This window comes from Mobula birostris, chromosome 29 (assembly GCF_030028105.1).
Source record: "Mobula birostris isolate sMobBir1 chromosome 29, sMobBir1.hap1, whole genome shotgun sequence".
Lineage (NCBI taxonomy): Eukaryota > Metazoa > Chordata > Chondrichthyes > Myliobatiformes > Myliobatidae > Mobula > Mobula birostris.
The window spans coordinates 17,785,690-17,813,643 of record NC_092398.1 but is presented as its reverse complement, the minus strand read 5'-3'; the positions used below and the strand labels follow the sequence as shown (position 1 = coordinate 17,813,643).

General features: G+C 47.1%; 1 protein-coding gene across 1 annotated transcript; it reads left to right on the top strand.

Moving 5' to 3' along the window:
• Positions 1–27,784, top strand: LOC140189905 (neuronal pentraxin-2-like). The gene is made up of 5 exons (XM_072246245.1): positions 1–402; positions 9,880–10,021; positions 12,301–12,551; positions 22,047–22,226; positions 27,569–27,784. The coding sequence occupies exons 1-5, from the start codon at positions 1–3 to the stop codon at positions 27,782–27,784; spliced, it is 1,191 nt and encodes a 396-aa protein (XP_072102346.1).
• The last annotated feature ends 170 nt before the right edge of the window (positions 27,785–27,954 follow it).

Below are 27,954 nucleotides of genomic sequence, written 5' to 3'. Positions count from 1 at the left end.
ATGTGGGCGGCCTGCTGGTGCTGGGTGGCCGTCCGCTGCGCGGCCAACAGCCAGCCAGCCAGCTACCTTTGCACTCAGGTGACACGGGACACGGAGCACGGAGGCGCGCAGCCAAGGGTATCGGATCACGCCAAGAGCGTTATCCTCCACATGCGAGAAGAGCTGGTCCAGCAGAAAGAGTCACTGCTGGACCAGCGGGAGATCATCCAGGAGCTAACTAGCAAGCTGGCTCTATGCGAGGGCTCGGCGCACCTGGAGCACGGCCACGACCTCGGCTCTGACTCCAGCATGGATCGGGTTCACCGCCGTTCCGGCTACCGCAAGGACCATCGACAGGGATTCGGCAAAATCCGGAACACCATGGGAGACCCGCCAACCACTTCCGACTCGCACGTCGGCCAGGTGAATGAGGGGGAGGGGAAATACAAGCCGGCCGGCAGAGGGGTCGCGGCGGACAAAATAGAGGAGGGAATAGAATGACTGTCCTTCGAAGCAGCAAACAGCGAGACACAGGAAGGGAAGTGGCGAGAGGCAGGAAGGTAAATGGTGCGGGAGAGGATATGAGAAGGGTGAATCAGACAGTATAGAAAGTCGATGAGAAGTGAGAGAGTGGGACGAAAGAGCGCGTGCATTTATTGGAGGAGAGAGGTTGGAAAGAGTGATAGAGGAGGAAGGAGGGCATGGACACGGGGAAGTGAATGAGTGGCCTGGATTGAAAGAGATAGGAAGATGAGGAGATGGAACAAGTAAGAGGCAGAGAGAGCAGCGAGGGTGGAGGAAGAAAACTGATTGACGGAGGGGTTTAAGAGAGGCAGGAATAGAAACAGAGCTGAATTAGTGAATGTCATAGAGAGGCTTGGGCGGATAAGGAGTGGAAAGAGAGATCGTCTGAATGAGAGAATGTAATACGGAGGAGAGAGAGAGGATAGATTGGAGGGAAGAGAAGCCAATGAGTAATTGTGGCGAGTGAAAGAGAGGTGAGAGGACTACAATGCTAGAGGCCTGACTAAAGACAGAGAGAAAATGAGGGGGTGAATATTTTAGGCGTCTAGTATCGGAAGGGTTAAGATGTAAGGCAGAGATTCCTTGGAGTTTATTAGATGGTTGATGTCTAATTCATACAAGATGCTGGGGAGGCATGACTGGGTAAACCGCCATCCGTTTACACTTCTGGCAAGGTCTGAACCAGAAGCACGGATTACTACGGCATATGGGGGGGGGGGGGGGGGGGACGGTCATTTGTCACTGAATGGGATAAACAGAAGCTTATGACAAGGCATGACGAGGGTTTGATGTCTCTGGGCCTGAATCTCATTCCAACCTATCCGATGTTGAAAGGCCTAGGTAGAGTAGAGGTGGAGTGGATATTTTCTATAGTGGGGGAATCTACAACCAGAAGACACAGCCTCAGAATGCAAGAACGTCCTTTTAAAACGGAGATGAGGAGGAATTTCTTCAGCCAGTGGGTGGTGAATTTGTGGAATTCATCGCCACATGTAGCAGTGAAGGTCAAGTCAGTGGGTACATTTTAAGCGGTGGTTGATAGGTTCTTGATTCGACAGGGCGTCAAAGGTTACGGGGAGATGGCAGGAGAATGGGGTTGAGAGGAACAGTAAATCAGCCTGTCTGTTCTTGTGTCTTGTGGTCTATAGGAAGAGATAGGTGAAAACAAATAACAATGGGAATGTGAGAGTTGCTGGATGGGTTACTTCACCTGGAGCGTAGGAGGCCGAGGGAGACCCGACAGGGATTTATAACATCTTGAGAGGCCTACAAATGCTGAATGGTCACAGTCTTTCTATCCCAGAGCAGAGGCGGGCAAATCTAGAAAGAGTAGACCTAAACGGAGAGAGGAATAAACTAAAGTGGTCGTGGTGGAGGTGACGGTTATTGAGAGAACAAGAGATTTGTCGACTGTTTTACCTTTCCATCAATGCTGCTTAACCTGTCGTGTTCCTCTAACATTTTGAATCTGTTATGTTAGATATCCGGAACGGGCTGTAGGGTACATGCTAGCTTGAACAATTACAACATTTAAAGCACATTTAAAGCATGAGTCTAAAATGTTTACAGGGGATGTGGGCCGATGGGATCAGCCTTTTTGGGAATTTGAGACCATAAGACCATAAGACAAAGGAGCAGAAGTAGGCCATTCGGCCCATCGAGTCTGCTCCTCATTTTATCATGAGTTGATCCATTCTCCTATTTAGTCCCACTCCCCCGCCTTCTCACCATAACCTTTGATGCCCTGGCTACTCAGATGCCTATCAATCTCTGCCTTAAATACACCCAATGATTTGTTCTCCACTGCTGCCCGTGGCAACAAATTCCATAGGTTCACCACTCTCTGACTAAAATAATTTCTTCGCATTTCTGTTCTGAATGGGCGCCCTTGAATCCTTTAAGTCATGCCCTCTCGTACTAGACTCCCCCATCATGGGAAACAACTTTGCCACATCCACTCTGTCCATGCCTTTCAACATTCGAAATGTTTCTATGAGGTCTCCCCTCATTATTCTAGACTCCAAGGAATACAGTCCAGGAGCGGGCAAATGTTCCTCATATGTTAACCCTCTCATTCCCGGAATCATTCTAGTGAATCTTCTCTGTACCCTCTCCAACGTCAGCACATCCTTTCTTAAATAAAGAGACCAAAACTGCCCACAGTACTCCAAGTGAGGTCTCACCAGCGCCTTATAGAGCCTCAACATCACATCCCTGCTCCTATACTCTATTCCTCTAGAAATGAATGCCAACCTTGCATTCGCCTTCTTCACTACTAACTCAGAAGAGGTTAGAAGAGTTCGGAAAAATTTAGAAGAGTTGCAAGGGAGACTCTACTCCAGCCGTGTATAACGCCATGATTATGGAACTTTCGAAAGAATTGTGTAAGACAGATGAATCCCTAATGAAGACGGCAGAGTTTGTCATCGAAAAGTCGGTTAACATCGATACCTATACCCGGCTGGAAGCCCAAGGAGAGTTTATTCGAAAAGAATAGGAGTTTGGAGAGATAATTAGAAAGAGCGACTTAGGTAGAAGCAGGAGGAAGGTGTGAACGTGTTAGGGAGAAGTGAGCGCATAGGGAAAAGCAAGGAACACCGATGGGTTAGAACCATAAGACCATCAGACAATAAGACGTAGGAGCAGAATTAGGCCATTCAGCCCATCATGTCTACTTCATCATCGCTGACTTATTATCCCCCTCAACACTACTGAGGGTAGATCAGTAGCGTAGTGATTAACTCAACGCTTTACAGTTCAAATCCGGCCACTGTTTGTAAAGAGTCTGTACATTCTCCCCGTGATCACGTGGGTTTCCTCCGGATGATCCGGTTCCCTTCTACTGTCCAAAGATGTACCGCTAGGTAGGTTAATTGATTGTTGTAAATTTACCTGTAATTAGGCTAGGATTAAATCGGGGGATTGCAGGGTGGTGCGGCTCAAAGGGCTGGAACGTTCATTTCCGCGCTGTTTCTCAATAAGTAAATAATAATAAATAAATTATTCTGCCTTTTCCCCGAAACCTTTGACCGCCCTTACTAACCACGAAACGATCATCCTCCCCTTTGGCCTGCACAACCATCTGTGGTAATGAATTCCATTGATTCACCACTTTCCGGCTAAAGAAATTTATTCCTCGTTTCTGTTCTAAACCAGAGTGAAGACAGTTATTTGATGTGAAAAAAAATTATGAAAAAGGGAAACGATTGGAACAGAGAGAACGAATGGAAAAACGAAGGGGTAGAATTGGTGAAAGTGTGTGTGATATAAGGGGAGGAAATAAAATTCGGAAAAGAAGTAGGAGGGTAAGTCAATCACAAATACGAAGCCGCACCGGACACAGGAAATTAAAGCCAGTAAATGCCAAAGGGTGAAGCGAAAGAGCGCAAAATGACGGGAGTCGAGAGAGTGAAGAGAGGCAGAAGAAGACAATTGGATTAAGTGGACACGAACAACAGGGAATGAGGGGATAAGTATGAGAGATCAAGAATTAAGGAGATAATTCAATTAGGGCAATTTCCATCTGTCTCCTGCGAACGGCAGAGGACATAAAACAATGATACTGAAGCTCCACTGGCTTATGATAGCTAAAGTAGGGAGTGCAGAACAAAACTCAAGGAAGTGTGGTCGATAGACGGACACAACCAGGCAGCGGTGGATTACCTAAATTCCAGGAATAGGGCTGAATAAAATGTATGAGCCTCTTGTACCTAATAAAGCAGCCATTGAGTGTACTTCTGTATGTTCATTGATTTCTGCTGCTGTAGCCCATCTTTTTCGATGTTCGAAGTGATGTAATTTAGAGATGTTCTTCTGCACACCTCTGTTGTAACATAGTCATAGTCATAGTCATAGCCATACTTTATTGATCCCGAGGGAAATTGGTTTTCGTTACAGTTGCACCATAAATAATTAAATAGTAATAAAACAATAAATAATTAAATAGTAATAAAACAATAAATAATTAAATAGTAATAAAACAATAAATAATTAAATAGTAATATGTAAATTATGGCAGCAAATAAGTCCAGGACCAGCCTATTGGCTCAGGGTGTCTAACCCTCCAAGGGAGGAGTTGTAAAGTTTGATGGCCACAGGCAGGAATGACTTCCTATGACGCTTTGTGTTGCATCTCGGTGGAATGAGTCTCTGGCTGAATGTACTCCTGTGCCCACCCAGTCCATTATGTAGTGGATGAGAGATATTGTCCAAGATGGCATGCAACTTGGATAGTATCCTCCTTTCAGACACCACCGTGAGAGAGTCCAGTTCCATCCCCACAACATTACTGGCCTTACGAATGAGTTTGTTGATCCTGTTGGTGTCTGCTACCCTCAGCCTGCTGCTCCAGCACACAACAGCAAACATGTTGCACTGGCCACACAGACTCGTAGAACATCCTCAGCATCGTCCGACAGATGTTAAAATAACGTGTGGTTATTTTAGTTCCTGCCAGCTGGAACAGTCTAGCCATTACCCTTTGACCTCTGTCATTAACAAGGCGTTTTTGCCCACCAAACTGCCGCTCACTTGGTGTTTTTTTTTTCGCACCATTCTCTGTAAACTCCAGAGACAACTGCGCGTGAAAATCCCAGGTGATCAGCAGTTCGTTAATTAAAGAATCCTCCTCGTTTTGCTCAACAATAATTCCACGATCAAAGTCACTTAGATCATATGAGGTTCCGATGCTTGGTCTGAACAACAACTGGACCTCTTTACCATCTCTGCATGAGTTTACTAAGATGGCGCGGATAAGTGGCTACACTTTGTGTGTAGACTCGATGGAAATCATCAAATATTCCCATTTAGGACCACTACAGCTGAAATCCACAGTCACTGTCATGGGTACCAGTAAGCAACACCGTTTTCAGACATTTAAGGCATCAAATGATCCTCAAAATCGACGGAACCTGGACAGAAGGCTAAGGTCGCGAGTACAGTTCCTCTTTAAAAAAACGGAAGCGGGAACTGCGCGAATCGTACAGGTAAGATTGAAATGCAGAGACCTTTGACCCGCGCCCCCCCCCCACTCCTGGCTATCCTGCTGGCAATAGTATAGTATCTGTAAAGCAAAACTGAAGACTTAGGAGCAAGATTTCAGAAGGACATCTGGGACTGCTGTGTACTTGGTTTCACGGAAACATGGCTCCATTTTGGACGCACAGCTGCGGCCTGAAGGCTTCACCATTCTCGACAGAAACGTCAGTTGAGTATTTTAAAGGCAGAGACTCTTCTTCGGATCGGAATGAAAACGTCACAGTTGTCACGGATTGCATCAGCACCTGAGTGGATGAGTGTGTGCCTTCGAGAACATACCAGACATAACCAAAACAAATGCCGTGGATCAATCAGGATATTGGTAGTCTGCTGATAATGACATTCAAGAACTGTGATCTCCACAACTGTATATGAAGTTCAGAAACGACCTACGGAAGGTGTTTTAAGAACGAAAAAAAAACAATTCTTATTCAAGTTAGAGATGAAATCAGATGCACGGCAGTTCTGGAAGGGTTTACAAGCCATTACTTTCTACATGGAGAAACCTATCATAAATGATAGTGATGTCTAACTCTCAGATGACCTAAACACCTTGTATGCACGCTTTGAAAAGAATAAAACTACACCTGTCCGAACTGCTGCAGCAGCTGGTGACCCTGTATTCTCTGTCTCTGAAGGCGACGTCAGAACATTTTTTATGGTGATGAAACCTTGTAAATTGTCATGCTCTGATAATGTACCTGGTTCGGCACTGAAAACCTGTGAAAACCAACAAGTGGGGTTGTTCGAGGACATTTTTCACCTCCCACTGCAGCAGTCAGAGGTACCCACCTGCTTAGAAGACCGACAATCACAACAATGCCCAAGAAGAACAGGGTAAACTCAGTTGCACTCACATCTATTGTGATGGAGTGCTTTTAAAAGTTGCCCGAATAAGCTTCTGCCTAAACAAGGACCTGGACCAGTGCAATTTATCTATCGCCCCAGTAGGTCTACGGCAGATGCAATTGCACTGGGTCATCCGATCAATAGCAATACCTAGGTCAGGAGCTTCTTACTGAATACAAATCAACTTTCAACACCATCATACCAAGCTCCAGAATCTGGACCTCTGTACCTCCCTCTGTACTGGATCCTAGACTTACAGTACTCATCGGAAGACCACGGTCAGTGCATCGGGAGACCGTGGTCAGTGCACATCTGAAATACCAACTTCTACTCGCCGACAATCAACACTGGTGCCACTCAAAGACCTGTGCTTTGCGCATTGCTCTACTCTCTCTACATCCACGACTGTGTGGATAGGCTCAGCTCAAGCACCATCTATAACTTTGCCGAAGACATAGCTATTGTTAGCAGAATTTCAAATAGTGACGAGAGGTGTGCAAGAATGAGATCGATCATCTGATTGAGTGGTGTCGAAACAAACCTTTGCATTCAGCATCAGTGAGTCCGAGGAATTGATTGTGGACTTCAGGATGGGGAAGTCGAGTGGGACACACACACGAGTACCCATCGAGGAATCAATAGTCGAAAGGGTAACCAGTTTCAAATTTCTGGTTGTCAACACCTCTGAAGAAATAAGTTTGAAAGAGTACAGAGAAATTCTACAAGGGTATTGCAGGTGTGGAGGACCTGAGTTATATGGAAAGATTGAATATTTAGGGTTTTATTCCTTGGAGCGTAGAAGAATTTTTTTATTTAGATTATGAGGACACATAGTCCTCTTTTATTGTCATTTAGTAATGCATGCATTAAGAAATGATACAATGTTCCTCCAGAATGATATCACAGAAACGCAAGACAAACCAAGACTAAAAAAACTGACAAAAACCACATAATTATAACGTATAGTTACAACAGTGCAAAGCAATACCGTAATTTGATAAAGAACAGACCATGGGCGCGGTAAAAAAAAATCTAAACGTCTCTCCAAAGTCCCATCATCTCACGCAGACTGTAGAAGGAAGAAAACTCTCCCTGCCATGAATCTCCAGCGCCGCAAACTTGCCGATGCAGCACCCTGGAAGCACCCGACCACAGCCGACTCTTAAGTCCGTCCGAAAACTTCGAGCCTCCGACCAGCCCTCCGACACCGAGAACCGAGCACCATCTCTGCCGAGCGCTTCAACCCTGGCCCCGGCAACAGGCAATAGGTAAAGCCGAAGATTTGGGGCCTTCCCCTCCGGAGATTCTCGATCGCACAGTAGCAGCGGCTGCGAAGCAGGCATTTCAGAAGTTTCTCCAGATGTTCCTTCGTGCTTCTCACGTCTGTCTCCATCAAATCAGGATTGTGCACGGCCCCTACTTAACAAACACCGATATAATTTCGGAGCGGCCGCGAGGGGAGGAGATTTGAAAGTGGTATACAGAATTATGATGGGGTAAATGTAAGCAGGCTTTGTCCACTGAGGTTGGGTGGGAATACAAACGGAGGTAATCGGTAAAGGGTGAATGGTGAAAAATTTAAGAGGAACATGAGAGGAAACTTCTTCACTCAGTAAGTCCTGAGAGTGTGGAACGAACTTCCAGCGCAGGTGGTGCATGCGAACTTGATTTCAAAGTTTAAGTGAGGTTTGGATAGGTATAGAGGGCTACGGTGATGGTGCAGGTCGATGGGAGCAGGCAGCTCTACGCCAATGAGGTTGGGTCGAATGGCCTGTTTCTGTACTGTACTCTTCTGTGACTTTATGTCTCTGCCTATCCTAGCCCCAATGTATTGATGCAATTACAAAGAAGGCACGACAGCGGCGATATTTCAGCAGTAGTTTGAGAAGATTGGCGTGTCACCAAAGACTGCCACAAATTTTTACAGATCTGGTGTGGAGAGCATTCCGATTGGCTGCATCACAGTATGGTAGGGAACGGCCTCTGCCCAGAAATTTGCAAACTCGTCCAGTTCATCATGGCCACTAGATTCCACAGCATCCAATACACCGTCAAAAAGCGATGCGTCAGAAAGGAGCCCCATCACCCAGGACATGCCCTCTTTTCATTACTATCATCCAGGGGGAGGTACAGGAGCCTGAAGCCACACACTCAAAGTTATACTAACTTCTTCCCCATCGCCATTAGATTTCTGAATGGACAATGCATATACAATAATAAATGCAATTTATAGTTTTGATTATGTATTTCAATGTTCTGCTGCCGAGAAACAATATACTTCACTACAAAAGCCCTACGCATTCCCTGATTCTGAGTGCTGCTACATGATTGGCTGATTAGTTATTTGCATTATCGGGCAGATGTACTGGTGTTCCTGATAAAGTTAGCACTGAGTGTAGATGTCAGTGTCTTCAATGTTGCCTGACATTCTGGGTGTTTGCAGTATTCTAGGTTGTTAATATAGAACTCAAACGTTAATTCTGTTTCTCTCTCCACGGACGCTGACCGACCTGCTGAGTATTTCTAGGATTTCCTCTATTATTGTCAAATTTAGAGTGTCCGGGGGATGTTTTACTTTTAATTTCCAAACTCTGTTCCCAAGTGCAGACAGGCCATAAAATAAAGCAGATCATTATGATTGCTTTCGTTCCTTTTGAGGGACAAAAAAATAGGGGCAGGAGAGAGAAGGTTTGGGGTTGGATTAATGATTGGGAGGGAGGGAGGTAACCTAGATAAAACCTGCTAAATGAGCAGAGGCAAACGCGATGTTAGCATTCGGCTTGAGAAGACTAGAATATAAAAGCAAGGATGTAATGCTGAGGATTTATAAGCATTGGTCAGTCCGAAATCGGACTATTTTAAGCCCCTTACCTAAGAGGAATATGCTGGCATTGGAGGGGGTCTAGGGGAGGTTCACAAGAATGATCGCAGGAATGAAAGGGTTAATGTATGAAGAGCGTTTAATAGCTCTGAGCCTGGAGTTTAGAGAATGAGCGAAGAATCTCACTGAAGCCTAGCGTGTACCGTTACTAACATGACTCAGTTAAAACGTTCAATCCTACTGCTCCGTTGCAGTTCTTGTTCCGCGAATAAGCAACAAGCAGGAGAGCAGGAGAATTATGAAAGGAGGGAGGAAGAAGAAAATACAGTTTATTACAACCGGGGATGAGAGGATGGGTGGAACGGTGGACAAGGGCGGGAGTGCAAGAGACAGAGTTAATGAAAATATGACAGAGAGAGGAAAGAGTTTAATGGCCGCAGGGAGTGGGAGACGGGAGAAGGAAAAGAATCAAGTATGTCTGCGGGTAAGCTATCAGACTACGGGGAGGAGGAGATCGGGGAACTGGACGAGGGAGTGTCAAAGCGATATCGGAAGGGCTGGGAGTAGGGGAGTCCGGCTGACACGCTTCCTCGCTTTTGGATTAGGTAAAAGGGAAGGGCCCAGACCCTGAACGTGCCAAGGCTCTGCTCAGCCTCCTTCATCCGCAGTGGAAGTCGCAGCGCAGGGTGGCCGGGAGCTGGAGGGCCCGAGCGGCCAATCGCACCGAGGAGACGCTCCGCGGGGGTCACCTCAAGCTGGACGACGTCCTCAGCGAGATGAGCCCGAAGCAGCAGCCCAGATTCACAGCAGGTGAGGTCAACGTGGTCGAAGGGTACGAACGGGGCGGCTGGGTGTGTGCGGATATCATAAAATATTGCAGGATTTTGCGCAAGAATTTAACAATTCCCGCGTGGGCACGAACTATAAATCTTGCGGAATACGTGGTTAAAGGCATGATTCTTAGCATGTGGAAAAAGAGATGGATCTTGAGTTCCAAGTCCATAGATCTCTGAAATTTGCCCCGCAAGTTGATAGGGTGATTAAGCGAGTTCGATAGCAGTGAGGTAATGTTGCAGTTCTATGAAACTCTGGTTTGTCCACACATGAAGTATTGCGTTCAGTTCTGATATCGTCTTTATAGGACGGATATGCAAGATTTAGAAAGGGTGTGGAGGAGAATCGCCAGGATGTTGCCTGGAATAGAAAGCATTGTGAGGAAAGGTTGATGGAGACAGGGTTTTTCTGTTTGGAGCGAGAAGGGTGAAAGGCAAGTTGATGGAGGTGCATAAGATTATCACAGGCACAGATAGAGGGAAAAGCCTTTTTTTCCCGGGTACGCAGTGGCTAATACCAGAGGATATCACTTTAAAGACCGGAGGAACGCTTGGGGGAGATGTCAGAGGTAAGGTAACTCTTTTGACGCAAATAGAGGTGGGCTTTGGAACGCAGTGCCGAGGGTTACAGTAGAGGCTAGTACAAAAGGGACATTTCGGAGACTGTTACATACTCACAATGATGTAAGATAAATTGATGGTTATAGGTTGTGCGGATTGAACATAGAGTCAGTTAAAGGGTCGACCTAACATCGTGGGCCATAAAGCCCACCCTGTGCTACACTGTTCTGTGTTCTTAACATACAACGTCATACTGTATATTGATTATCACAGAGTCCTGCAGCGTGTAAATTGGTCATTAGGGCAACAACGTGCATGCCAACGTGTCAGTGCCCATCCCTATTGATATCATCTTCCAGCGTTTGCCCCATTAGTACCGCCTGCCTGAAACACGCTATGCCAGGGTTAGGTGGTCGTTTGGACACTTTCTAAAATCTCTCCACGAATTTTCTTCCACCGCTCTCTCCGGCAATGTGTTCCAAGAACTATTTAGTCTCTTAGGTCGACATTGAAACTCATCACCCGCCCCCCCCCAGGCCTAAATCTACCCACTCTTGTTTCATTTACCAATGGTAAAGGAGTAGCTTTTTGTGTTCCCGACTCTGGCCTCTTACCTCTTCTCACTTGCCATTTACCTTCCCTGGGACCCCTCCTCTTTCCCTTTCACCTATTATCCACTCACCTCTCCTATCAGATTCCTTCCTCTCTAGCCTTTTACCTTTCCTATCCACCTGTCATCGCCTAACACCTGCTAGATGTCCTTCATTCCCCCCCCCCGCGCCAGATTTTCTTTTATTCAGGCGTCTTCCCCCTTCCTTTCCAATCCTGAAGAAGGCTCTCGGTCCGAAACGTCGACTGCTTTTTTGACAGATGTTGCATGACCTGCTGCGTTCCTCCAGCATTTTGTGTGTGTTGCTCTGTGTATGAAGCATCTGCAGAATTTCGCGTGTTTATAACCTTTTAAACATCCTTTGTACCTCTTTATCTATCACTCAGTCCTCCATTTTATCCCTACCCAATCACTATCACCACCCAGTATAGCCTCGCCTATCCACTATCTATACTCGGTACATTTCCGTCTAACTATCCCTCCATTTTAACTCCATATTCCTTCAACTATCCTTACGAACACCCTATCCATTCTTTATATCTCTCCATCCATCTAGCAGGCAATCTATCTTTCCATTGCTTTTCTACCCATCCACCGCATTCGCCCGCCCATCCATGGAACTCTCTATCCATCCCTAGTTGTTCGCTATCGATCCATTCAATCATCTGTCCTCCATTCGAAACTTACCCATTAAAACGTATCCGTCTATGGTACTCTGCACCCATCAATTTAAACTTCTTTACATCCATCGTATCGCTCCATCTTTTGCATTCACTCTCACCCTTCCTTCTATCTCATCGATCTACTGCCGTCAGGGCATCAAAGGATTTGGCGAGAAGGCATGTGTATAGGAATGCGTGGGATCCTGGATCAGCCATGATGGGCTGAATGACCTGATTCTGCTCTTATGTCTTACCGTCTTATGGTCTGAACCTCTCTTATTCCCCTTCTGCCCCTAGTCTATAGTTGCCTTTCTCTCCTCGCCTCCTAGTCCATCTTTCCTTCTGACTACCAAGGTATCTCACCAATTTTCCCAGGCTTCCCTTTGGAGCTATGCTTAACCAGTTCTGTAATTCACTTCCCAGCAGAGGAAGACACGGCGAAGAGCCACGACGAATTCCAAGTGTCCTTCCCGCTGAGGACCAATTACATGTTCGCCAGGATGACCCAGACCCTGTCGCAGGAAATCTTCGCCTTCACCATTTGCCTGCGCTTGAAGACCTCGGAAGCCCCCGGGATTGGGACACCCTTCTCCTACGCCGTGCCCGGACAGCCCAACGAACTCGTTCTGGCCGAGTGGGGAACGAACCCTCTGGAACTCATCATTAACGACAAGGTGTGCATGGCCGAGAGACGCCGGTTGTGGTGGGTTACAAAAAAGCACAGAACGATACAGTACTGGACAGGTCATACATTGAAACATAGGAACATAGAACTTACAGCACAATACAAGCTCTCCTACCCACAAAGCTGTGCCGATCATGTTCTTATCTTAGAAATTACCTAAGGTTACCCATAGCCCTCCATTTTTCCGAGCTCCACGTACTTGTCCAGGAGTCTCTTAAAAGACCCTATCGTATCCACCTCCACCAACTTCGTCGGCAGCCCATTCCAAGCACTCAGCACTCCCTACGTAAAAAACGTACCCCAGACATCTCCTCTGTACCTACTTCCAAGAACTTTAAAACTGTGCCCTCTAGTGCTAGCCATTTCAGCCCTGGGGAAAAGCCTCTGACTGTCCACAAGATCAATGCCTCTCATCATCTTATACACCTCTATCGAGTCAGCTCTCATCCTCCGTCGTTTCAGGCAGAAAGGGCCGAGTTCACTCAACCTATTCTCATAAGCAATGCTCCCAATCCAGGCAACGTCCTTGTAAATCTCCTCTGCATCCTTTCTATGGTTTCCACATCCTTCCTGTAGTGAGGTGACCATAACTGAGCTCAGTCATAGTCGCAAAGTAATAGAACACCCGCACAGCACAGGCCTTTCGGCCCTTACCGTGCATACCAAACTACTATTCCGCCTTGTCCCATTGACCTGCACATGGCCCGTAGCCCATAGACCTCCATAATGGTCCCATCTATGCACTTATCCAAATTTATCCGAATGGTGGAAATGAATCCACATCAGCCACTTGCGCCAGCAGCTGGTTCCACACTCACACTGTCCCTTGAGTCCAATTCCCTAACATCTTCCCCTTAAACAGTTCACCTTTCACCCTTAATCCATGACCTCTAGTTCTAGTCTCACCCAACCTCAGCCCCGACTTTACCTCCCATAACTTTATTTTCTTGCATCAAATCTCCCCCATTCTCCTACACTCCAGGGAATAAATTCCTCACGTAGTCGGCCACTCCCAATGACTCAGGTCGTCAAGTCCCGTCTAAATCTTCTCTGCCCTCTTCCAATCTTATTTTCATCTTTCCTGTCAATAGGTAACCAGGACAGCACACATAGACCCACGATATTGTACCGATCGTTCTGCCAGCTGGTAACTGTGTCTCATCCCTATCCCTCCGTTTTCCTCATATGTATGTGCCTATCCAAAAGCCTCATAAACTGCCACAAACTGCATGCTTTCACAAATACAAAGAAGTTCAGACCAAACATCCAAATGGGGAAGAAACGCAATCTAAGTGTCTTTGAGCGTAGAATGATGACCCAGACGGGGTGGGTTGGGTCTCTCACAAGCTCACAACAGTCTCTAGAGTTTACGCAAAATAGTGTGAAAAACAAAAAAAAAAGGAATTCTGTGGGCGAAAATGCCTCTTTAATGATTTAGATCAAAGGACAGTGTCCAGACTCGTGCAAGCTGACAGGAAGGAGACAGTAACTCAAGTAACAACTTGTTACAATGGTGCTGTGCAAAAGAGCATCTCTGATCGCACAGCATGTCGAACCTTGAAGTAGCTGTGTAACAGCAGTAGAGGACCACGAACGTACACTGAGTGACCACTTTATTGGGTACATGAGCTGCCCTGGAGAAACGATTCTGACTGATAAATTCTCCTCTCATATTTTTTTTTAAAAAGCTCGGGCAGGTTTTCCCTCCGCCTCCGACGCTCTCGGAAGAACAATCTAAGTATGCCCAGCCTTTCCGGATGTTTTGCACCCTCTAATCCAGGTGTAATCTCTAATCATGGGGAGGTACTGTCCTGAGTCCACTGCTCCGTCCAACTTCGTATTAGAATTGCCGTACCAGACCTGCCAAGGCACTTCCAGCAGAAGTTTGTCAGAGTATTCTAACAAGCAAAACCTTCTCTATTTTCCAAGAAAGTAAAGCCACTGACCCAACTTCCTTTGATTATATTTTTTTTCATTCAGGGGTTGGGGAGGGGATAATAAATTCCAGACGCAACAAGTATGCACAGAAGCTAATTTGGGGCACTTTTTGGGGACAAAAGGATATATTTCCCATTGATGTTGCGATTGTTTTATTATTGTCACATGTACTGCAATACAGAATGAATTCCATTTGCAAGCGGAGAACTAAAGAGGGTGTGATCAACCTACGTAGTGTAATCCCTGCCGGGAGTAGGGAGTCTAAACTGGATTATAGAAATTTATCTGACTTCCGGAAGCGCGTCGAAGATGGATGAGAGTAATGAATCAGACAAAGAAACAGTGCAGGACTAAATTGGTATTGAAGTTGAAATTAGTTTGTTATTGTCGCATATACTGAATGGGTGGCAGGGTGGAGACAGGTCTCTACCAAAGAAGGTGTACGGCGCACCTTCCCCCCGCTGGCCTGAAGCTCACCCTTTGACAAGGCGTAGCACTTGCTTAACCCCACCCCCCAACAAGCGTCACATAAACCCATATCAGCAAGTGGTGGACAGTTGTATGCGTATCATAAGTCTTGGTTATGCGACTACGGACCCTAGGGCCTCGGCAGATAACCTCTGAAGAGTATTGATAATGGCTGGGATAATGCGTCTTGTAAACACACTGCCCAGAAGAAGGAGTTGGCAAGCCACTTCCGTAGAAAAATTTGCCAAGAACCAATAGTGGTAATAGACCATGATCGCCAAGTCATCGGACACAGCACATAATGATGATGATGATGATGATACTGAGACACAGTGAAATGACTCTTTCATGCCGTTGGAAATGCCTTTCTGAGCTAGACCCACTTGGCCCATTTACGTCTCAGGCTTTCCTATCCAATTACCCGTCAAAATGTGTTGTAAACGTGGGTTGGCACGGCAGCATAATGATTATTGTGACGCTATTGCAGCGGCAAGTAGCACGGGTTCAATTCCGACGTCGTCTGTAAGAAGTTGGTATGTTCTCCCCGTGACCACGTTGGTTTCCTCCGGTTTCCTACAACATTCCAAAAAATTACGAGTTAGAAGGTTAATTAGACACATGGGCGTAGATGGGCGGCGTGGGATCATTGGACCGGAAGGGTCTGTTGCCGTGCTGTATCTCTTAATAAATCAATCGAATAATTGTACCCGGGTCTATCACTTTTTCTGGCATCTTGTTTCATATATCCACTGCCCTTTGGGTGAAAATCTGCCCTTCAGGTCCCCTTTAAAGCTTCTCCTCTCTATTTTAAACTCAGGGCCTTAACTTTTTGACTCCCATACCCGAGGTAGAACACAGTGACCAGTCACTTTATCTACACCCCTCATGAATTTACACGTCTATTTAATATCACGCTCGGCTTCATTCAAAGGAAAAACAGTCCCAGCCTATCCGATCACTCCTCGCCGCTCATGGTAACATGTCTATGCATTGTTTCTGTACTGTCTCCTGCTTAATCACATCCTTCCTATAGCTTGATGACCAGAACTATATGCGTATTCTTGCTGACGAGGCTGAAGAGAGTTAGTATGTCCCCTCGACCCTTACCAATTTGCATCCATGCATCTTAGACCAGAAACATCGTGGCTTGGCACGGCACTTGCATGTGACCTGCAGAACAGCAGGGAGTAGTGGACACAGCTCAGCACATCACAGAAACCACCTTCCCCTCCATTGACTCTGTCTACACTACTCGCTGCCTCAATAAAACAGCCAACATAATCAAAGACCCCACCCACCCCACACATTCTCTCCTATGGAGAGAAGATACAAAAGCCTGAAAGAACGCATCCCGAGGCTCAGGGACAACTTCTATCCCTCTGTAATAAGACTATTAAATGGCAAACAGTACGCTACGATCGTCTCTTGACTTTACAACCCACTCCTTCGTGATCTTTCACCTTATTGTCTACCTGCACTGCACATTCTCTTTAGCTGTTACATTCTATTCTGTGTTCTGTTATTGCTTTACCTTATTCTACCTCAATTCACTGTGTGATAATCTGATCTGTATAGACAGTGTGCAAGTCAAGATTTTCTCTGTTTTTCGGTACAATTACGTATTGAAATGCAGCGCGGAATGGGTTCCTCCGGCCCTTCAAACCACACCGCCCAGCATTCTCTCGATTTAATTGTACCCTAATCACGGGTCAATTTACAATGATCAATTAACCTAACAACCAGTACCCGTCTTTGGAATGTAGGAGCAAACCGGATTACCCGGAGGAAGCCAACGAGGTCACAGGGAGAACCTATAAGTTCCTTACAGGCAGCGGCAGGAATCGAACCTGAGTCGCCTCTACTGTAACGTGCTGTGCGAAGAATTACGCTAACCCAACCATAATAAAGCAATTCCAATTCCCGTATCAACGACTGATACGACTGTGACGTGACGCCCCAGTTGTTGTACTAAATGCCTTCACTACCCTGCCTCCCTGCGTTGGCACTTCAGAGAACCGGTTCCCTGTGGCCATAGGTCTCTCCGTTCTTCAACGCTCCCCGGCGCCCTGTCATTTACACAAAAGATTCCGCAGGTGCTGGAAATCCAAAGTAACACACACAAACTGCTGGAGCAACTCACGCAACACACATCAAAGTTGCTGGTGAACGCAGCAGGCCAGGCAGCATCTCTAGGAAGAGGTACAGTCGACGTTTCGGGCCGAGACCCTTCGTCAGGACTAACTGAAGGAAGAGCTAGTAAGAGATTTGAAAGTGGGAGGGGGAGGGGGAGATACAAAATGATAGGAGAAGACAGGAGGGGGAGGGATGGAGCCAAGAGCTGGACAGGTGATTGGCAAGGGGGATATGAGAGGATCATGGGACAGGAGGTCCGGGGAAAAAGACAAGGGGGGGGGGGGAACCCAGAGAATGGGCAAGGGGTATAGTCAGAGGGATAGAGGGAGAAAAAGGAGAGTGAGAGAAAGAATGTGTGTATAAAAATAAATAACGGATGGGGTAGGAGGGGGAGGCGGGGCATTAGCGGAAGTTTGAGAAGTCCATGTTCATGCCATCAGGTTGGAGGCTACCCAGACGGAATACAAGGGGCTGTTCCTCCAACCTGAGTGCGGCTTCATCTTTACAGTAGAGGAGGCCGTGGATAGACATGTCAGAATCTCAGCAGGTTAGGCAGCATTTACAGAGAGGAATAAAATACCATCGTTTCGAGCCGAGGCGCTTCATCTAAACCGGAACAGAAAGGAGAAGAAGTCAGAAAGGCTCCAGCATTTACTATAAATCCTGCCTTGTCCTAAACCCACAAAGTGCAGCATTTTACTTGTTGGATTTCAATCCTAATTGCCATTGGATTGTCCACTTTGCCAGCTGATTTCCGTCCTCTTGTTTAGGCGAGGCGATGACTCTTCACCTAGATGTTGCCTGACCTGCTGAGTGTTAGCCCACCTTCTCCTGGCCAATTGCGGGTGCGAAGCTAAAGTCTGGCTCAGCCTGTCAATCATCAGAAAAGAAAACGTTTACATACTCACTTATCCTAGGTGGTGGAATTGCAAGTGTTGTCCCCTCTTTGTGGAACAATACAGCTCAGTACAGGCCCTTCGGCCCACGATGATGTGCCATCCCTTCAACCTATTCCTGCCATACCTTCCCTTGTCAGAGTCGTGGAGTGCTACAATGTGGTAATAGACTCTTGACTGTTTTGCCCCGCGGGCTTTGACCAGTTGCCCTTTAAAGCACAACCACAAGATATGCTGGAAATACAATTCGTCCGGCATTTTCTGTGCGGTGCCTTCTGACCTCCACTTCGTGTTTGATGTCCAATAAAATCAGACACAATCTCTACAGTTAAGAGGCACTGGGGGAAGGGGGGTCGGTGCCTGACGTAAAAGAGAGGTGATTGCGTAAAGAGGCGTTAGGGAAACATGCAGTCCCATGAAAAGGACGGGTATCATTATATCGGAGGCGTTTTCGCAGCGATGTTCTCTAGATTGAGGAATTTCGTCTTGAGAAGAGATCGGAGAGGCTGGGGCTGTTCTCCCTGGAACGAAAGGGATCGAGGGGGTCTGACAGTACTTGACATTATGGGCATTGACAGGGTCAGGGAGTCCTACAGCACGGAAACAAACCCTACTGGTCCCTGCTAGACCGTGTTGCTCAGTGGGTTAGTCCCATCAGCCCGCATTTGGCCCATTGACCTGTAAACCTCAAACACCCATAATAATAAGACCATAGGACACAGGATCAGAATTAGGTTATTTTCTCATTGAGTCACCTCCACCAGTTCGTCATGGTTGATCCATTTCCATTTCAGCTCCAAGCTCCTGTCCTCTCGCCGTATCCTTTATGCCATGATTAATAAATAACCTATCAGCCTTTGCCTTAAATATACTCTCTGACTTGGGCTCCACAGCCGCCTGTGGCAATGAATTCCATAGATGCACCAGCCTCTGGGTAAAGAAATTCCTCCACATCTGCGTTATAAATGGATATTCCTCTGTTCTAAGGCAGTGTCCTCTGGTTTTAGACACCCGCACCATAAGGAATATTCTCTCCGCATCCACTCTATCGAGGACTTTAATCATTCGATAGGTTTCAATGAAGTCTCCCGTAATTCTTATGAATTCCGATGAGTACAGGCCCAGAGCCATCAAACGCTCCTCAATCCCAGAATCCCGGTAATTACCTAGATATTTGTTAACTCTTACTTATGTGTCCGCTTCAGTCACTATTTCTGGCAGGTCATTCATATACGCGTCACTCTTTGTGCGTAGAAGCTGCCCTGGTGCCTTTTCAAATACCTCGGCTCTAATCTTAGACTTGTGCCGTCTTGTTTTTAACTCCCCCCTCCCTCGGAAAAAGACTATGCGCTTTCACCCTCTCTATGTCCCTCATGATCTGACCCCCACACCTTTATCAGATCTTTCTGCTACGTTCCAGCGAATAAAGTCTCGTCTTCGCAAACTGTCCTTGTATCACAGGTCCCAAAGACTTCGTAAATGAAAGAATTTACAGCCCCAGCTACTGCGGGTTCATTTCCCGCCGCCATCTGTAAGAAGTTTGTATGTTCATCCCATGAACGTCTGGCTTCCTCCGGTCGCTCCCGTTTACTCCCACAGTCCAAACACATGCGTATTTAAACTAATTTGGCGGAAGAATGGGAACCGGGGCGATAGTGCTGAAGATGAGGCAGTTGGCTTACATATAGAGGTGTAGTGAGACTCCTAGCAAGGAGAGGCTAATCATCGGGCAAAATTACAGTCAACAGAATGGGTTGCAATGTGAAATGTGGACAAAATCGAAAAGAGTGAATGCAGGACTGAAGGTGTTATACTAAACTGCGCGCAGTATACCGAGCAGCACACACAAAAGTTGTTGGTGAACGCAACAGGCCAGGCAGCATCTCTAGGAAGAGGTACAGTCGATTGACTTCTCAAACTTCCGCTAATGCCCTACCTTCCCCTCGGACCCCATCCGTTACTTATTTATATACACACATTCTTTTTCCTCTCTCCTTTTTCTCTCTCTGTCCCTCTCACTATACCCCTTGCCCAACCTCTGGTTCCACCGCCCCCCCCCCCGCCACCTTTTCTTTCTCCCTAGGCCTCCTGTCCCATGATCGTCTCATATCCCTTTTTGCCAATCAACTATCCAGCTCTTGGCTCCATCCCTCCCCCTCCTCTTATCATTTTGGATGTCCCCCTCCCCCTCCCACTTTCAAATCTCTTACTAGCTCTTCTTTCAGTTAGTCCTGACGAAGGGTCTCGGCCCGAAACGTCGACTGTACCTCTTCCTGGAGATGCTGCCTGGCTTGCTGCGTTCACCAGCAACTTTTGTGTGTGCTGCTTGAAGTTTCAGCATCTCCAGATTTCCTCGTGTTTGCAGTATACCGAATTCGGTAGATGAATTTGTAGCATAGTTACAGACTGACATGTATGATGTTGTAAGCATCTCCGAGTATTCAGCCTCTGGCTATACTATAGAAGTACAGCCAAGTACTTAGACTTTTCGAAGTGAGGGCGTGGAATAGTACGGTAGGCATTCTTGATGGTGGTGCAACAGTGATCCAGTGTGTTGTTTCATCTGGCTCTGCAAGTGATTTCTTGATCGCAGTTGTTTACAATCCTCCAAAAATGATGGTGAACGCGTCAGAATATGCAGCGTTATGCATGCATATTGATCCCATTGCTCAGATCATCCGGAGTGTTTGATTTATATTGGCCTGAGGTGGAATGTACACCACCCCAAAATGATGACAGGAATCTCCTGTGGCAGGTAAAATGGACGGTACTTAATTGCGAGATATGTCAGGTCCAATCACCTTCTTCTCCACTCTATCCACCAGTGGTGCCACTTTCAGTGAACTATGCACTTGCACTCCTCGATCTCTCTGTGTTTCATAACGCTCCATGGTCCTACCTGGGGAGTGCTACCGAACGGGTACTGTAAAAGTACTACCCAGGCTACAGCTCCCAAACTGCAGTACCTCACATATTACCTGGGTTACAATTCTCAACCCACACACAGAGGCCGTCAAGACCCCCCCCCCCGTGAAATTTCATAACTTTCTACAGAGTCTGCAGCACCCCTACTTTAGTATCATCCGCACACTTACTCGCCGAGCGTTGTGCATTCACATCCCATCCCTTCATATAAATTACAAGCAGCAAAGGTCTGAGTAGCGATACCTGCGGTGCATCCCGAGACACCGTCCTCCAGTCCAAGAAAAAAACCCTCGAGCATCACCCTCTATTTCTCACCACCGGTCTAATTGTGAATCTAGTCAGTTAACACCACCTGGATTGCATGTGTGACAACCTTCCAGAGTAGGCTGCCATAAAGGACTTAGTCAAAGTCTTAGGTGAAATCCAGATGGACAAAGTCCATTATCGCTGTGCGACTTCGGGGTCTCCATTTGACTTTTTCTTGGGAAAACGCATACGAATGGAAGCTTAATATCCCTTAACCATCCCAACTTCCTGCTGGCTCTTGAAGTCAGATGGGTTCATGGGAAAATTTAAGAGGATGTCTGCGGGACATGGGGACACGAGTTAGAAAGGAAGATTGAATAGGTTAGGAATTTATTCTCTGGAGTCTAAGATAATTAGGAAAGATTTGACAGAGGTACTATATACAAAATTATGGTATAGATAGAGTAAGTGCAAGCAGGCTTTTTCCACTAAGATTGGGTGAGAATAGAACTAGAGGCCATAAATTAAAGGTGAAAGATGAAATATTTCAGCGGAGCCTGAGGGAGTAAGTATCACTCAGAGGGTGATGAGAGTGTGGAATGAGCGACCAGCGGAAGTGACGTTTGAGGATTCGATTGTAACATTTAAGAGAAGTTTGGGTAAGTACATGGAGGGCGGGATTTTGAAGGCTATGTTCTAGGTGCGGGTCGCTGGAACTAAGCAGAATAACAGATGGGTCGAAGGACCTGTTTCTGTGCAGTAGTACTCTGTGACTGTGACTATGACCCTGTGACTCAGGGTGGGAGGCACCGGGTGGGGTAAGTCTCCCGTTGGTTTTCTGCCAATGGAAATTAACTTGAGCCCCGCCTGCTTTCCAGGTCGCCACGCTGCCTCTGGTGCTCAACGATGGGGAGTGGCACCACGTCTGCGTCACGTGGGCAACGCGCGACGGCGTCTGGGAGGTCTACCAGGACGGAGTCAGTCGGGGCTGCGGAAGGAGTCTGGCTCCTTGGCATCCGATCGGGCTGGGTGGCATCTTCATCCTGGGCCAGGAGCAGGTGAGCGTCGCTTCTCTGGGCCCTTCCCTTCACAGATTAAAGCCTCAGGGGTGGCTAGTATAGGAGCAGGTAGACGAGGTTAGATGGGCTGAACGTTTCTCTGTGCTTTTTTCTTATCACCCAACTCTCAATTTCCCTGTCTGTCCTTTATGTCTATTCCTTCCCAGTTCTCTTCCTTCCATTTTGCTTTCTGCTTCGGTATCCAATAGATCTATTCCGTGCCTTTTTAATAGAACATAGAATAGTACAGTACTTTACAGGCCCTTCGGCCCACAATGTTGTGCTGACCCTCAAACCCTGCCTCCCATATAAACTCCCACCTTAAATTCCTCCATATACCTGTCTAGTAGTCTCTTAAACTTCACTAGTGTATCTACCTCCACCACTGACTCAGGCAGTGCATTCCACGCACCAACCACTCTCTGAGTAAAAAACCTTCCTCTAATATCCCCCTTGAACTTCCCACCCCTTACCTTAAAGCCATGTCCTCTTGTATTGAGCAGTGGTGCCCTGGGGAAGAGGCGCTGGCTATCCACTCTATCTATTCCTCTTATTATCTTGTACACCTTTATCATGTCTCCTCTCATCCTCCTTCTCTCCACAGAGTAAAGCCCTAGCTCCCTCTCCATTTTTCCTCTCTCCATTTTCTTCCCTCTCTCCGTTTTCTTCCCTCTCGTTCTGTCAATCCCACTTCCCTCTCCGCTCTCTCCAATTCCTGTCCCCTTCGTCTACTCTATCTCTATCTCTCTGCCCTCTACCCTATCTCTCTTCTCTTTCCCTTTCCTTCCCATCCATTCTGCCACTCCTGTCTACCCTCTCTTCCCTCTCTCCTCCCTTTCATCTCTCCTAACTCTCTCGCTACGTTCTACCCTAACTCTCACTCTCTTTTAATTTCACTCTCTTTTTTCTCCTCACACCTTTCCCCTCGCTGCTCCATCCCCTTTCTCTTCCCTTTCTCTCTCTCTCTGCCACTGCACTCTCTCTTTCTCTTTGCTCTCTCACGATTCCAATCTCTCCCATCTCTCCCTCTCATTCTCTCTCACATTCACTTTCTTCTCATCCTCTCTCCTCTTTCTTCCTCCTCCATCTTTCTCTGGCCAAATATTATGCTGGTCTTTCTCTCTTTCCCTTATAAGACGATCAGATGTAGGACCAGAATTAGGCCATTGGCCTGTCGAGTCTTCTCCGCCATTCGTCCTGGCTGCTTTATTGTCCCTCAGAACCCCATTCTCCTGCCTTCTCCCGTAACCTTTCATGCCCTGATTAATCAAGAACGTATCAACTTCTGCCCTAAATACACCCAATCAGCTGGCCTAAACAGCCCCTTGCGGTAATGAATTCCACAGATTCACCACACTCTGGCTGAAGAAATTCCTCCTCACCTCCGTTCTAAATGAACGTCCCTCTAATCCGAGGATGCGCCCTCTAATCCGAGACTTCCCCACCATAGAAAAGTTCCTCTCCACATGCATTCTACCTTGGTGTTTCAACCCTCGATAGGTTTCAATGAGACCCCTCCCGTCATTCTTCTGAATTCGAGTGAGTACAGGCGCGGGCCCGTCAAACGCTCGTCTTATGATAGGCCCTTCAATCCCAGAATCTTTCACGTGAACCTCCTCTGAACCCTCTCCAGTGTCAGTACATCCGTTCTGAAATAAGGGGCCCAAAACTGTTCACAATGCTCCAAGTGAGGTCTCACCAGTGCATAAAGGTTCTGCATCGAATCCCTGTTTTTATAATATAATCCTCTCGAAATGAATGCTAACATTGCATTTGCCTTCCTCACCACCCACTCAGTCTGCAAGAGGACTCCCAAGTACCTTTGCACCTCAGATTTTTGAACCTTCTCTCTATTTAGAAAATAATCTACGCTTTTATTTCTTCTACCAAAGTGTATGACCCTACACTTCCCGACACTATACTTCATTTGCCCCTTCTTAGCGCATTCTCCTAATCTGTCTAAGTCCTTTTGTAGCCTCCCTGCTTCCATAATATTACCTGCCGCTCTACCTATCTTTATATCGTCCGCAAACCTGGCCACTAAGCCATCAATTCCTTCATTCAAATCACTGACACACAATGCTTCCGTCCCCTCTCTTCTGATTCGCCTTCTTCTCTCTGCCTCTCGCTCTCCAATCCTGAGACTTTATCCATTCTTCTCCAATATTTTGGCTCTTCCATTCTCTTTCTGCCCCCTCACCACTGCGTTTCCTGTCATATGGACACACACTTTCCTCCCCTTTCCCGCTCCTCTCGCCTCTCTCACACTACCCCACTCTCTCCTCTCCCCTTCTCCCATCTCTACGCATTATCTCCCTCTCATTCACGCACACGTTGTCTCTCTCCCTCCCTTTCTCTCTCCTTTCACACACTCATTCTCCTCTCTCACTCACTCACACTACCTCTTCTCTCCTCTCTCGGCCTCTCTCTCTCTTTTTATGTCACTCATTCGCTCCCTTCTCTGCCTTATCTCTCTCTCTCTCTCTCTCTCTCTCTCTCTTTCACTCATTCTCTCGCTCTCTCTCTCTCTGCTGCTTTCCCTCACACAGTGAATATCAGGTCAGCATTGTTTTGCGGTTGCGTGAAACGTTTCTCTCTTGACAGCAGCTCCCAAAGCCAGTTAAACCACGTTAATCCCCTACTTGATTCAGACAATAATGCGGAGCGTGATATCCGTCATTTCCCTCCATCTGTCCGTCGCGGTTAGTGATTCGTCAGACTGAGTGCGTTAATCTCCAGGCGTGTTTTCCCCGAAAACCACGTTAAATTAATCAAAATCCCCCCCCAAAAAAATCTGTTTCTCTCCTCCCACTACCACCAACCCCCCCCCCCCCCACCTTAAAGTCAGAAACGAATTCGCGTAGCTTTTCCAATACAGAGCGTTATTGGTTTTCAGGCAATGTTAAGAAAATGAGGAAATATCAGGATGGAGGAATTAATGGAAGAAAGCTCAAATTTAGGAGCGAGAACAGGACACTCTGCAGCTCCACCCTGCTCCGCCATCAATAGGATGATATTAACCCCCACTCCCACACTCTGCCAAAACCCCGGGTCTGTCTGGCCTTCAGCGTGTGTGTGTGTGTGTGTGTGTGTGACTATCAGTGTGCCCGTGTCGGTGTTCGTCTGTAAGTGTGTGTTGGTGTGTCTGTGTAACTCTCTGTGTTTGTGTATGTGTGTGTTTGCAAGTGTACTGTGTCTGATTTTGTGTACAGTATCTGTGGGCGTCTGCCTGTATGTCTGTGTATTTGTGTATGTTTGTCTCTTTTCCTTCTCTGTGTATCTGTGTGCGCCTTCTTGTCCTCTTTTCTGTGCATTTGCGGGTTCTTCTGTGTCCGTTGTTCTGTACCTGTATCTGTCTACTGTACATCTGTCTGCTTTACTGTGTCATCGTTTTATGGGTCTTCCTGTGCTCTTGCGTGTATGCGGCTGTGATCCTGTGTCTGTGTGTGTGTGTGAACGTGTTCTTGTGTGTGCGTTCTTTTTATTTATTGAGATACAGCGTGGAATTAATCCTTTGAGCAACAGCACCCGATGTAACCCAAGCCTAGTCGCGGGTCAATTTACAATGACCAATTAATCTACCAACTGGTGGGTCTTTGGACTGTGGGAGGAAGCCGGAGCACACGGGGAGAACCCACGCGGTCACGGGGAGAATGTACATACTCTTTACAGACAGCAGGGGAAATTGAGCCTGGGTCACTGGTACTATAAAGCGTTGTCCTAACCACTACTCCACCACACCATGCGTTATTCGTGTGCCTGTGTGCATTCGGAGTATCTGTGCGCACCCTCTGTGCGTGGTCTTCTGAATGCGCCTGTGTGTTCCTTTGTGTGCCACCGTGCGGTCTTGCATGCATGTATCTGCATGCTTTCTTGTGTATGTGTTTGCCTGCATGTCTATAAGTGCATGTGTGTCCCTGCGTGTCACTGTGGGCCAGCCGTATAGGTCATTTCATTACAACAGCCCATTGAGGGAAAGAGCAACACTGTAACGGAATACAGAATGGAGTAATACTGTTAGGTGCGTTTCAGGGTAATGGACATCTGGATATTGAGGCAAAGATATAGGTTCTCTCTCTTTAACAGTAAAGCCCTTAATCGTCTTATATACATCAATTGGATAAGCTTGCTATCTATTGAACCCGAGGTAGCGCAAGGCCAAAGTAATTGCAACCTGGCCTCGTGATTAAACTATCGGCCTGCGGGAAAACTGGAGCAGAAAGTCACTCGGCTTCTCACACCAGACCTGCCATTGAAGAGGTTCGCCACGATGAGGTTCAACGGGAGGGATGCTGTCTCCATTAGAGGGTGATAGAATCATAGAAAAGTACAGCACAAAAAAACGTCCTTCGGCGCATCAGTCCGTGCCGAAATCAATTAAACTGCTTCCTCTCATCGGCCTGCATCGTAACCATAACCCTACCATCCATGTACCAATCTAAACTTCTCTTAAACGTTGAAATCGAGCTCACATGCACCACTTGTGCTGGCAGCTCGTTCCATACTCTCACAACCCTCTCAGTGAAGACGATTCCCCTCATGTTTCCCTTAACCTTTTCACCTTTCACCTTTAACCCATGATCCCACCCAATCCAACCTCAGTGGAAAAAGCCTGCTTTCATTTAACTTATCTATACCCCTCATAATTTTGTATACCTCTACCTAATCTCCCCTCAATTTTCTATGTTCTAAAGAAGACAGCCCTAAACTATTCAGTCTGTCCCTATATCTCAGGTCCTCGAGATCCGGTAATATCCTTGCATGTTTTCTCTGTGCTCTTTCAACCTTATTCACATCTTTTCTATAGGTAGGCATGAGGTATAAGGAGGGGATGTTCTATCTGGAAAGGCGGAAGTTGAGGGGAAACCAGTCAATTATAAGATTATGAGAGGCATTTAGTCAGCAGATAGTAAGATATAACTAATATCACAAACAGGGAAGTTCCAGGACAAATATCCGCGGGTCACCACTGGTTTACGGACTTTAGAACCAGAGTCACAGCCTTCCACTGCGACCCTGTCTACAATGGCAAACCGATTCTGAATCCGAACGGGCAATTCGCCGTAGATCCCGTACATCCCAACGTTCTGGACACAGTATATCGTGAAGGAGGTTGCTCAAAGCCTGGTTAACTCTGTGCCCAAACCTTATCTGGCAAAGACTGCTGTGCCGACCATGTAACCGCTCTTATTAAGACATTGTCTTCTGAAAATGTCCTTATTGCTGGGGAGGCCAGTGCCCATGATGAAGCTGGCGGAGTTTACAACCATTTGCTGCTTTTTTTTCCCGATCCTCTGCCGGGCTTAGGATATTTTACACGCTCTCCCCTTTGTTCTCCCCAGGACTCCGTGGGCGGGCTGTTCGACGCCACGCAAGCCTTCGTGGGCAACCTGTCGGACTTCAACATGTGGGACCGAGTGCTGGAGCCCGCGGAAGTGCGCCAGCTGACGGCCTGCGAGGTCCGGGCAGTCGGCAACCTGGTGACGTGGACGGCGGACGGCGTGGAGTTGCGGGGCGGGGCCGTCGGTTTGCCGTCGCTCCCCTGCCAGGGGTCCTGAGCCAGGGACCTGGATGGAGGAAGCAGGAGGATCAGGGTGGGGGTTGGCTGCTGGTGGCTCGTACCCAGCCCCGGGGCGTGACTGTCATGCCGAATGGGGCAATCGGGAGATGAGCGTGTTGCTGTCAACGGCCAATCCCCTTCGCGATCTGTACAAGCCTCTGCCTATAT

What these genes read in the sequence shown, in the direction of transcription:
- LOC140189905 (XM_072246245.1), top strand. Translation starts at nt 1, where the DNA reads ATGTGGGCGGCCTGCTGGTGCTGGGTGGCCGTCCGCTGCGCGGCCAAC. An exon ending in CCGACTCGCACGTCGGCCAG is followed by an intron (nt 403 to 9,879) that starts GTGAATGAGGGG and finishes CTTCATCCGCAG; the next exon opens with TGGAAGTCGCAGCGCAGGGT. An exon ending in GCAGCCCAGATTCACAGCAG is followed by an intron (nt 10,022 to 12,300) that starts GTGAGGTCAACG and finishes TTCACTTCCCAG; the next exon opens with CAGAGGAAGACACGGCGAAG.